This window comes from Callorhinchus milii, unplaced genomic scaffold (assembly GCF_018977255.1).
Source record: "Callorhinchus milii isolate IMCB2004 unplaced genomic scaffold, IMCB_Cmil_1.0 Scaffold9, whole genome shotgun sequence".
Lineage (NCBI taxonomy): Eukaryota > Metazoa > Chordata > Chondrichthyes > Chimaeriformes > Callorhinchidae > Callorhinchus > Callorhinchus milii.
The window spans coordinates 17,765,695-17,778,465 of NW_024704750.1; the positions used below are offsets into that span (position 1 = coordinate 17,765,695).

The 12,771-nt window shown below is 40.8% G+C and overlaps 1 protein-coding gene across 2 annotated transcripts in view; it reads right to left on the reverse strand.

The window, feature by feature from the left end:
• Window positions 1–12,771, reverse strand: part of LOC103178472 (tau-tubulin kinase 2) — an 87,310-nt gene that overhangs the window by 55,250 nt on the left and 19,289 nt on the right. For both annotated transcript variants that reach the window (XM_042337995.1, XM_042337994.1), the window contains exon 3: window positions 10,712–10,859. In XM_042337995.1, the coding sequence (XP_042193929.1) occupies window positions 10,712–10,859 (148 nt within the window). The remainder of the gene's footprint in view (window positions 1–10,711; window positions 10,860–12,771) is intronic.

Genomic DNA, 12,771 nt, shown 5'->3' on the forward strand with positions numbered 1-12,771 from the left:
AAATGCAATAACGTTCATGATGAGATGAGCAGCCAGGCTTCAGCACACCGTATCTATGTGAGACAAGGTTCAACTTTCACTTCCAGTAAATAATGAAGGATTGCAACAAGCACATCCACTGTAATTGCATCAATTTTGCACATGAAATCATGGTCAATCTGATAAAATACTATTTTGATTTACACCTTTCACATTGGGAGGACGTCTCAGGCCGCAGTGCTGGATGGGCACCCGAGCTAGGGGTGATGTACAATATTGCAGAGAAAGAAGTTCTCCCAATCCTCCAGGTAAAATTGGTCATTTACTTCATGGTTGTTTGAGACACTACTGTGTGCAAAATTGGCTGCCAGGTTTGCCTATAAAATACAGTCAATACACATTACAGTAAATCTTGCAAGGATTATTACTGTTTATTGTACTCAAATCTAGAGATAGAAAGTTTTAGGGGGAGCATTTCTAATGAACTAATGGTTGGACCCCAGCTAGAGTGCCGTGTCCAGTTCTGAGCACCACACTTTAGGAAGGATGTCAAGGCATTGGAGACGGTGCAAAGAAGATTACCAGGATGATACCAGGAATGAGGGACTTCAGTTAAGAGAGGCTAGAGAAGCTAGGATTATTCTCCTTGGAGCAGAGAAGGTTTAGAGGAGTCTTAATAGAAGTTTTCAAAATTCTGAGAAGATTCGTTAGGGTGAACAAGAAGAAACTATTTCCACTGGCGGGTGGGTCAGTAACCCGAGGACACCGATTTAAAATACTTGTTAAAAGGAACAGAGGGGGAAGGTGAGGAGAACGTTTCTCAGCTAATTCATAGCAATAAAAATTAAGCCATTACACGGTCGAAGAGGAGGTCTTGAAACTAGAATCTTGAAGGAGGCAAGGGAGGGGGCAAGGTGGAGGGCCTGCAGGATGGAGTCCAGGGCGTAGGGGCAGAGTGGCTGAAGGCCCACCTGCCAATGGTGGGGCTGGCGATGTAGGGGACGTGAAGCAGGCCGGAGCCCTCTGAGTGGAGTGAGCAGGCAGGTGTAGGGGTTTAGAAGGTCGCAGAGGCAGGGGGGAGCAAGTACACGGAGGGCTTTGAAAGTGAGGACCAGGATCTTGAACTGTATCCTCTGTGTGATGGGAAGCCAGTGGAGACGAACGAAGGTGGGGATGATAGGGTCGCAGAGCCTGGTGCGGGACAGGATATGGGCTGCAGGGTTCTGGATGATCTGCAGCCTATGGAGGGAGATGTTGGGAAGGCCAACAAGTAGAGATGAGTAGTCGAGCCAGGATGTTATGAATGCATGTGTAAGGGTCTCAGTGGCCTGAAGTGTGAGACAGTGGCGAAGCCGAGCAATGTTGTGGAGGAGGGGAAAGCCGGAGCGGGTCATGACACGGAATTGGATATGAAGGACAGTTGAGGTCCGTATTGGCTCCGTGAGATGTAGAGTGCATCCATGGAGGGAGATGCTGTCAGCGCCAGCCAAGTAAGAGGGCCTCGGTCTTGTTGACATTCAACTGCAGCTCTCATTCAGGACTTGATGTCCGACAGGCAGTCTGTGAGGACAGCAGTAGTCCTGGAATCGAGGATGGAGATAGAGTTGGGTGTCATCCCATCCGCATACATGTGGAAGTTGACCCCATGTCTGCAGATTATGTCACCAAGGGGGAGCATATAGATATTGAAAATAAGAGGGCCAAATTAAGTGACCACATTTTTTTGGGAGAGATTATCACCCCCGGAATGAGATTATCACCCACGGAATTGACAAACAACCGTGTTCCTACTTACTGCTGGGTAACTTGCCTAAGATTTCTCCCCACCCAGGAATCGAACCCGGGTCCTCTTGCTTGCAAGGCTCTAACCACAACTCTACGGGTCTACCTCCACCATGTCTTCCATCACTGGACACTGCTCAGATAGACTGCCTCCAGAACAACTTCACAAGGAGCTAAAAGGTTGAACTTAGCAAACCTCAAAACAGAAGGACAGAAGACCAAGAACAAAACTGTGCCAATTCAGTAAACCTACTCAAGAGAGAAAACAAGGCTGAGCGATGAACTGAATCTCACTGCAGTATAATTGGAGATGCCTTTTAAATCCAGGAGGATTGCAGATTCATGTAGCAGTTGGCACCAATAAATCTTCAATTGTAATCGTATTTATCGGACTTTCTGCAAGGAAAATGCCAGGAGACATCAGTCTACATTACAAATGTGATTATGCATAAACATTCACCGGCTATATAGACAGCAGTCTATAGAGACAGGCCTGCAGAAATTCAGACAATTTCAAATTAGAAAGTGGAAAATGTTTCAATCACTTTGTATTACTCAAGAGGTCTTCACTACATTAGACCCTCTTTCTCACACTCGGATCTTTTCAACACATTAAACTATCTGAAATCTGATTTTAAAAAAGGAGAAAATCTTTTCAATTCCTACACGTTAACCTTATTAAAATGGGGTGTAAAGAAATTGCTCAATTTTAAAAGTGGAAACAAAAGTTCGGCTCAGGTTTATCCAAGGTTAGCCAAAATACCATTCCCACCCAGCAAAATACCATTCCCACCAATGGCATATAATAATATCTAACAATAATATATACATCAAGTCCTTTGTGGCCCAATGCAGCATCTGGTAACACAGAAGGCCCAAATGAGAGAAAACAAGGCTGTTTTCAGGAGCGATCAGCACAGCATTTTGCCCAGAGTAAATGGATTTTTGGCCAAACCAACTGGCATACTTAAAACGGGTAAGAACACAAATGAATCAGGGCTGAGCATTTTGTTTGATTTACCCGACATCCAGAGTCCGGCAAATGCAGATTCCACTATAGATTATAACAAGGTTAGTTTAGACAACTCAGTATGACACACATCAGTCGTTCACTATGATTTACAAGCATTATCTAACCTTAGGGTTCAACTGATAAAACAATCCAGTTTCACTAAATAGTCACACATTGACTATCCTACATAACAGCTTGCATATCTATAATGGCACACATTATAAAAAATGCCTAAAGTTAATTTTCAAAGATTTCCTAATCTTTTTAGAACAACATGTTGATGGTAAAAAAAATTAAAATTTTACTGCAAGGATTGTGTCAACTTCCTGTTACCATTTTGTATAGAATAGAAAAATAATTATTTCATTCAAATTAGAACTCATGATGTAAACAGGGCAATTGTAAAATCAAATATGACTACTGTACACTGAATGACCCTCTTTTAAATTAATGCAGCAATGACTTTGGCGCAATGAGGCAATGGCCTTCCTCTGTTCCTACTTAGAAGATGTTGTGGTACACAGGCCAGGAATGTGGCAGAACGGACTTGATGATGGAATGGCCCTCTTCAGTTCCTAATTCAATCATTTCAGAGTGTTCTTTGAAGTTTTAATAAAATATCAGTGCTGACTGCATTATGATGAAAGACTGAGCGCAGAATGTTATTTTAGGACTCAAGGGTGTAATCTGCTTACTGTGGAAGATTATATTCACTGTGTTCAACAAGGCTTCTACTACAAGGCAGGGAAAGAATGCATCATAATGTATTAGAACCCAGACAAAAAATGTTAATGAACTTGGGCAACTCCAGAGAGATTACCAAATTGCAGGGTAATTAGTTATAATGCAGCATCAAGCAATAAAGCCATCTCAATGAGAACTCTTTACCAATAGTTTTAGCATCAACCCTAAGGAACGCTTTTTTTTCCAAATGGGAGACATTTTCAGTCCCATTTAAAGAAAATCCAAGTAAATTCTGAAAGCTGCAATCTGTGCATGGAGGCCGTGGGGGGAGTTTTTTTTGTTCTTAATATTCAATCTGGCTACAATTTAAAATGATGATACCAATCACAAGATGCACAGCACTGTATAAGCAACATGTTTCACCCACAGAATACAGTCAAAATCACTTTACAGTACACAATGCGAAAGCTTTGAGAAATCTCGATGACATGGTAAGGAGTTCTATCAAATGTAAGGACTAGGGGGTAGTCTCGTCATTAAAGTGTGGTTAATCGCTGGTCTGTGCTGAGTTAGCTAAAATCAGCTAACAAGTGCACCAACTAATGTCAGCATCTGGCAGATGGAGCGTGGAAGGTGGGAGGGAAGAGAGACATGATGAATGCAGTAAAATCAGGTAGGCTTCCATTTATTCACAATCAAGCTCAAGAATTTGCAGTCTTTCCAGTGTTTAAGATAATGAAAGCCAATGTTGGCTTCAAAGTATTCAGGTGTCCCGGACCTTTACAAGTCTTGGCACGACACTCACTCTGCAAGAAATACAATGATGTCAGTTGAAGATGATCAAGTGGCACAAAGTACAAACTACTGACCAACAGTCAAATTCTTCTCTGACTGAATCGAGACATCTTGACTTGACCTATTTATGCCAGAAAACAAACCTGCTGCATTGCATGATTCTTGGAGCATAAGAGGAAATTTAATACACACACGAAGGAGAAGGGAAAATATGGATATAGCAGTGGGAAACAATAGGGATGAAGCCTCAGACATTGGGACAGGTTAGTAAGCTGAATGGCCCATTTCCATGCCGAAATATTCAATGGAATATTTTAACTGAGTTCAATTCAACAGCACATCCTGTATCTCCAGTAAGAATCTTATTGTTGAGATGCAGTCAATTAGTTAACAGCTGAGATTAGTCAATAGCCATTGACTACCAAGAGATGGAAAGAACAGATGGCTTCTGTAATAAATGCTTCGAAAATCGGGTTCATCTCTGCATCCACAACGTCATCCTTTACGTTTTATTTTAGCCAAATGTAAAGCTTTATTAACTTTATAAATAAATGGTATCAGTCTGGCTCGATTTTATAATTCATCAATGGACGGCAACTCCAACAATACAGCACTCCCCCAGCAGTTTTGATTAGAGTGTCAGCATAGACTTCGCTGATAGAAGGAGGAGATCGGAGTCCTGTAGCTCAGTGGTTAGAGCAGTCGCCTTGCAAGCGAGAAACCTGGGTTTGATTCCTGGCAGGACGAAACCTTCGGCAAGTTTCCTTACTCCTAACACCTGATAATAATCCATCAAGAAAAAAATAATAAATTGGTCACTTCAATCCACAATTGCTTGTGGGACACTGCTGTGCGCAATTGGCTGCCGCGTTTCGCCCACAAATATACAGTCAATTCACTTTGCAGTATATTCTGTGAAGTGCTTTGAGAGGTCCTGAAGACATGATAAGACACTATATCAAATGCAATTATTATTATTATTATGTTAAACCAAAGTCCCAACAACCTGTTCAGGTGGACGTTAAAAGATCCCATTGAAAAGAGAAGACACTAAATCAAATGCAAGGATTATTATTAAAACAGCACAAGAAATTGTTGCAATTTCTACTTGTACCTTCTATTCATCAATTGGTGCAACTATTGGAATGCAGCCTGCATCTTGGTAACAGCCAAGGATCCTGGCACATACACATTGCTTTAGTAAGGCACAAGACTTCTAAAGAATTTGTTTTGAAGAAAAAAAAGGCACCTGCAATACCTTATGTTGATGCCATTCAGCATGACATAAAATCTCAGGGATAGAAGATATTTTATACAAAATTTATTTTACTCTGTATAGGTCAGATATAGAGCAGCCACCCATTAGATTTAATATCCTTTTCCATGAACAAGGACACAAGTTGCAGATACAAGCCAATGTAAAGCTTAAGTGAGATAAAGCTTGGTGAAGGTTGGTATCTAAAGCTGCTTTCAGATAATACTTTGTTTCAACACATGTATAGTCATATACATAGGTCCAATTACACACCCACCAAACATCTGCTAACTCCCACGGAAATAGCCGTCGACTACCAAGAGATGGAAAGAACAGATGGCTATGCAATACATTCTAATAAAACCAGGTTCATCTCTGCATCCACAATGCTCTGGAAAAGCATTCAAACCTTAGGGGCAACATCACATTTCTGGAACCAGAGAATAAAGCCCAGATACTTAATATTTTTTTCACCCGTGATTTAACAACAACAAGATTACATTTGTATAGCGCCTTTCACGTCGGGAGGACATCCCAAGGCACTGGACAGATTACAGCATTTCAGACCCGAGCTGGGGTTGGGAGGTAAGGGAGGGGAGGGGAAATGGGATGACCGATGGCATGGTCGAAGAGGAGGGTCTTGAGGCGGTACTTGAAGGAGGCTAAGGAGGGGGCAAGGCAGAGTGACTGGGGATGGAATTCCAGAGGTTGGGGGCAGAGTGGCTGAAGGCTCTCCCGACAATGGTGGGGTGGGTAGGTCGGGGGACGTGGAGCAGGCTAGAGCCAGCTGAGCGGCAGGAACGGGCGGGTTGGTGGGGGTTAGGAGGTCGCAGAGGTAGGGTGGGGCGAGGCCATGGAGGGCTTTGTACCTGAGGACCAGGATCTTTAATTGGATCCTCTGAAGGATAGGGAGCCAGTGGAGTCTGGCCTTTTAGTTGTAATACCTTTTAGATGCAGTATTTTTTTTTGACTACTTGTGATAGCTGCCAGGTCTTTCAGTTCAACTGGCACAGGAGACTTAAGCCTGAAGAAGTCATTACTGTAGTGCCCCAAGCAGATATATTCAAATAATTCTGGCGACTTCTGCTGGCTATGGTAATAGAATCAGTAGAATGTATGGAGGGGAAGCGAATTAGATAGAGACTGTGAACACAGTCCAAAGAAGATTTGGTCACTGTCGATTGAAAGAAGTCATCACTGATTGATGGATTGAGTGAACAAACAGTCATGGATTGAGTGACAAAATTTATTTATTTATTTTTTGGAGGGACTATTACCCCCTGAAAGCGATCTGCCAATCGACTAACAACCGCGTTCCGACTTACTGCTACGTATACAGACGCGTATGGAGTAAGGAAACTGCCTAAGGCTTCGCCCTGTCCAGGAATCAAACCTGGGTCCTCTCGCTTGCGAGGCGAGTGTGCTAACCATTCGCTACCCAGGACTCCATAATACCATGTCTCAAAGAAAGCTCATTTGAATTTAATAAAGTTAAATCTGTGCAGCCTCCTGCTTTGAATAAGCTCTCACCTAATTTAATCGTATCGTCAATAAAGCTATTCAAAATGATCTATGGCGGGCATGCCATAAGCTTAACAGGTTAATCAGCCTTTGTCTTTGTTATAACTACTGCAGCCTTATTTGCACCGTAGCTCTCAATCATTCAGCTAAGAAACATAAGAAACATTATTGATTCCTATGATTTGTCTGCTGTGCACTTATCAATTAAGTGCCAATATTAACATTGATTTTATGTACATCAGTCACCAAGGAACCAAAAATGTAAATAAGTGACCAAAGCATTCAAAATGGTTTAAAATTGGACGGTTTCATAATCTAATTTAGATTTCAGATGGAGAGAACAGGTTTCTGATTTCAGTTAGGCCATCCAGGAATCATGCACAGCAACAATAACAATTTACACTTGTATAGTGCCTTACACGTCGGAAAGACGTCCCAGGGCGCTGGACGATCAGAGGTTTTGGACCCGAGCTGAAAGGATCATCATCATCTTAAAATACCTTTTTTTTTAAATTCGATTTAAAATCTTATACACTTCTTATCAGGTCCACTCTGAGACTACTTCCAGCACTGACTGGCTGCTTTCTTTTGCATACAGACGGGATGCCAGCCGATACGTCAGAAAGGGCTGATCTAGCAAGCGTTTGAGAAGCAGCAAGATCAATGGCAACCTGGAAGCAGAACTAACAGCCATTTTATTTTACAGATAACACAGGGTCCAATTATATGGAATCAAACGTTAATGATATAGCGGGGTCCGATTGTATTTGGAGAATCAAAATATTATGGGATACGGCAGAATGGCAAGATTGTAGTACATGGGTCCTCTGTGGTGCAGCTGGCTCGAAGGACTTCTGTTGTTCCTAATTTCCTATGTTCCAATGGTACATTCTCCTACCCAGCATTTTTCGACTGATAAGATACACAGAGTTTTGGAAAGAAACAGATATGACAGGAGAGGGAGAGGGGAGAAATTAATGAAAAATATCAGTGCTAAATGTGAGGTTCAAATGCCACTTGTGTTGATAAACCACCCCCCAACCCCCAAACAGTTGATCTCATCCAGGTTGTCATACTGAGCGCCACTTGAAGGAGGATATCCACCAGATGTGGCGACATCAGTGTAATAGAAACAGTTTCAGCTATTATTGCATTTTAGCATCTCTGATCCAGCCTCCCTGCGCAGCACGAGTAGAAGCCATGTGGAGGCTTTGGAATTCACTATAGTAAGAAGGAAAGTGAGAAAGAGAGGGAAAGAGAGTGATAAAGAGAATCAATACAACTGGATTTGTACAAGTGTGTAAAATGCAGAAATTTGGTACAGTAAGAAAGGTTAGTGTTTGGGGTAACCATCTATGGTTAGAGGAAAGAATAGGGTTATATGAAACGTCCTCCCGACGTAAACACGCTATATAAATGCAATTTGTTGTTATTTGGTTATAATATAATCCTTGCATTTGATATAGCGCCTAATCACGTCTTCAAGACGCTTCTAAGCGTTTCACAGAATACACTGTAAAGTGAATTGACTGCATATTTTGTGGGCGAAACGTGGCAGCCAAGTGCACACAGCAGTGTCCCACAAACAGTCGTGGATTGAGTGACCAAATTATTATTGTATTTTTTTCTTGAGGGATTATTATCAGGTGTGTGGAGTAAGGAAACTTGCCCAAGGTTTCGCCTGCCATGAATCGAACCTGGGTCTCTCGACTGCGAGGCGACTGCTCTCACCACTGAGCTACAGGACTCCTAAGGTTAGCGTCTCGAATAATGAAAAATGTGAGATCTTGAAAGTTCTATCACCTCAGAGAAAACTGTAAAACCTAGAAGTTTATATAGGAAACGAGGAGTGGGTTTTAGTCTGTCAGAGAGCATAGAAGTTTTGCTTTTATTAAAATGCCCTTGATTAGCCGTCAATTCACATTCACCACAATCGGCACATGATCCATTGATCAATTCAAACCGATTGTTTTTAATAAGGCAAATTCTTGAAACCACATTCTACTGCAGGAGAACCTCAGCAGTATAAGTGTTGAGTGATTTAGTTCTGCATAATCTTATATGCAACTACAAAGCCCCTCGGAACCCTTCTATTGTGTGAGAATATGCCAGAGCCTACAATTACAATGGTCATTTTAGCTTTCGGCCTTAAAAGCTTTGCCAATCATTCCGTGCAAGGTTGTCAATCCCTTGGGTCTTAAGCCTTTTTAGTTAAATTTCAAATTGGACATGCACTTAAGTGACCTTCTCAGTATTTATAATGTAAATTCATTTATCATAATAAGTTAATTCAACACTGAAGTATACATGTCTACAGTTCTACACTTTTTTTAAAAAAAAGCTTCATTCTCCCATTTTCCTCTTTATATTCAGACTAAGTTATGAACTTCAACTCAGAATATTAATAGTGTTGACAGAAATGTTATAAGATGAAGCACGCAGATGTGCAATACTTAATTTCTACACGGTAGCTCTCATCTCCATGGTCACATTCTCTCTCCCCCTTCTACCTCCCTAAAAAAGGAAATCCAGCCAATGCTGGAAAAAATTCCAATATACATTGTCCTCAGTGAACAGGGGACTAAAACAGAACTTCAGCCCTTTACGGGCAAAGGAATGGGAGACTCTTCCCTCACCAATATTTTTAAAGAGATTACGATAGGGAGCAGTAACACAATTCAGGAGAGAGAGTACGTTGGCAGCTCAGATAGGTCAATGTTCCAGAAATGAAATGGTAGATGCAAACTAACCACATATCATGGATGGAAAAACGCTTTCATGGCCACATACTGAACAGCTGAAAATCTGATCTCAGCAGACCCAAGTGCTTATTATAGAGATAAACCAGCAACCTTCTTGCCAGATGCCCTTCAGAATAAAGCAATGTTCAGTAGCTTTGCAAAAAAGTCAACAAACAGACTGATCGTAAGATATCCAAAATTTTGAGTATCTGTTACTTAATTGGATCAAACTACTAGATAAATATTAAACTAGTTCCATCGTCAAGGGTGTTACCTCTAATCAAGCATTTAAAATAATGGTGTATTATTGTTACTTCAAATAATACACAAAGCAATTTTCCATCTGTATTTAACTATGGACTCAAAGCTAAATCCCATAATTGTAACTTCATCAATACTGTTACCATTTACAGCAAACTGAGTAAAAGGAGAACATGGACCTAGGTTTATAACCACGCCTCTTTGCAATCAAGCACATAAAGCAGTAAAGCGTAGGCAAGCCTTATCATCTTGCTTCAGGTGACTATTTTGGGATACTAGCACTTTACTAATGCCCGGGAACATATTGCCTACATATAAGAAATGAAAGATTATTGGAGAAAACCACATCACTTGTAACAAGGCCAATCCAATTGCATGAACTAATCCCATAATGCACAATTTGCCAATAATGCACATCAAGCTTATTTATAGCTATTACATAATGCTTTTCATTTTCCAATAGCTGCTTTTGTCCCTGACTTTTTTCAAAACCAACATATTCAATTCTTCATCAATAACGGTACAGTATCTAGACTACATAATGCAGCCAGCAGTAGATTGTTAACGCTTAGTTTGCTGCCATATACAAGCTACAAAAATTCAGGCTTGTTTGTAGAGGGAATCCATACTTAACCATTATTCAAGAGTGAACATCTTATAAATAGAAGACTATGAACTCACCTTGTAGTTTCTTCAGGACAGCAACTTCCATTTTGAGAACCTGTTTTGGTTGCTGGGCTGACTCCACTTTTAGGGCTACATTTTCCCGGATCAATGGGTCTAGAGCTTCGTAGATTTCCCCAAAGCCTCCACCGCCAATCTTTTTCAGCTGTAATTAATAAAAACAAGAATTAGGCCTAAACCATTAAAATTAGCCGAATAAGCAGAAATTACAACAGTTTCATATTTTTCATAAGCAGTCTTTTTTTTAAGTACCCATCTAATTCCCTTTTGAAAGATGTTATCGAATCTGCTTCCATCACCTTTTAGTGCAGTGCCTTCCAGACCGTAACAACTCTCTGAATAAAGAATGCTCTCTTCTCCCCTCATTTCTGCTACTATCCTGCTCACTGTTTACTACATTTCCAGGTTTTGTGTCATAGGCAAACTTTAAAATTTTGCTCTCTATACCCAAGTCCAGGTCATTTATATTTTAAAAAAAAGCAATGGTCCTAAATACTGACCCTTGACCATGAAAACAGTGTTTTGACTCGAGCAGACTCAGACATTAGAAATGCAGGAGGAAAGTGGTTAGACATTGAAAACAAATGGACTGATCTTCCTCCAAGTGGGCAAAGGTGCCTGGTGTTGGACTAAGCATACGAAAGACTGCAGGTTTTACAGCATGTAAACAGGTCTATGCTGAATTAGCCTCCTCCCCTTCTCCAACGCTAGCAGAAATAAATTGTTATTTTTGTTAGAATTAAAGCTATTGGTAAACTGAAAAACATTTCATTAACTCAACAAAAATACTTGCTCTATATTTTAATCCTTCTGCACAGAGAGAAAGTAATATGCATTTATTGCTTTGAGGTGGAAGGGAAAACGATATCCAAGGAACAAAAATGCACATTCAATAATGTCTTAAATACTTTCTTATTCCTACCAGGTGATCTGTTTCAATTACACAGGGTCAGGCTTAGTGTGAGGTCTGGTTTCACACAGTGTCTCCCACTTAGCCTGCTGCTGCTGATCCTTATTATGCTTATAGCCTGCTGCCGCTGATCCTGATTATGCTCAGCCCATTGCTGCTGGCATCTCCTTTCTACATTCCCAAAGCAGCCGGTGATGCGCCTAACCATGCAGCACAATTGTAAAAAAACACACTCACTGCTGGGAAATCGAGTGTGCCTGTCCAGCTTAGACATACATTTAGTGGTAACAATTTATTTCGCTCTTTTCAACGAAACAAACTAAGAAAAATCTGTGGCTGTAAAGGAGAATTCAGCTGGTTTCAGAGAACTGCATATCGAAGATGAATATAATAATAATGGACAGAATGAATGGTGAATTTGTTCATGTGGTTGTGCAGTCTAAATGGAAAGCTAGTGTGTGGCATATGCAGTAAATTAGTTGCCGAAAGTTAAAGTGGCCAAAATAATAACATTCTGAGATTAAGCACATAGACTGAGGAATATTACACCCAAAAAATCAACTGAGATACTTCTAAATATGGGTATGACCATCAAAGAGTCTTCCCAACGAGTCTGGTGTTTTCGTCGGATGGAATTTCACTGTTTATGTTCATGTCGCAAAGAGCTCAGGATGAGTTTGGAAAGCAAAAGTTAAATTTACACTTACTGAAGCATAAACATATTTGCTTACCACCGAGCACAAAATGATGACTTTGCCATATGTCTGTGTATTCTCATAATGCTTGCTCACACCCAACTACCCTGGTTGACCCACAGTTCCTCATTGACATCTACTTTCTCCTCCCATTCTAGCTTTGTGAATAAGTGCTGACACTGCCTTCACCCCACCCCTTCCGAGGTAGACATAGTCTCTTCACTGAACTACCACAATACATTTGCATTATGTGCAACAAAATTACTCTCACAATTTGAAAAGAGAAGGGCGTTTCTCCCAATATCCTGGCTAACAAATTGATCATTTATCCACTGGCTGTTGGTGAGACATGGCTGTATGCAAACTGACCAAAACTACACAGTCACTTCACTTAACAGTAATTACTGTAAAGCACTTGGGACACATTGATGTTTGGCTCTTTAGGAAATTAA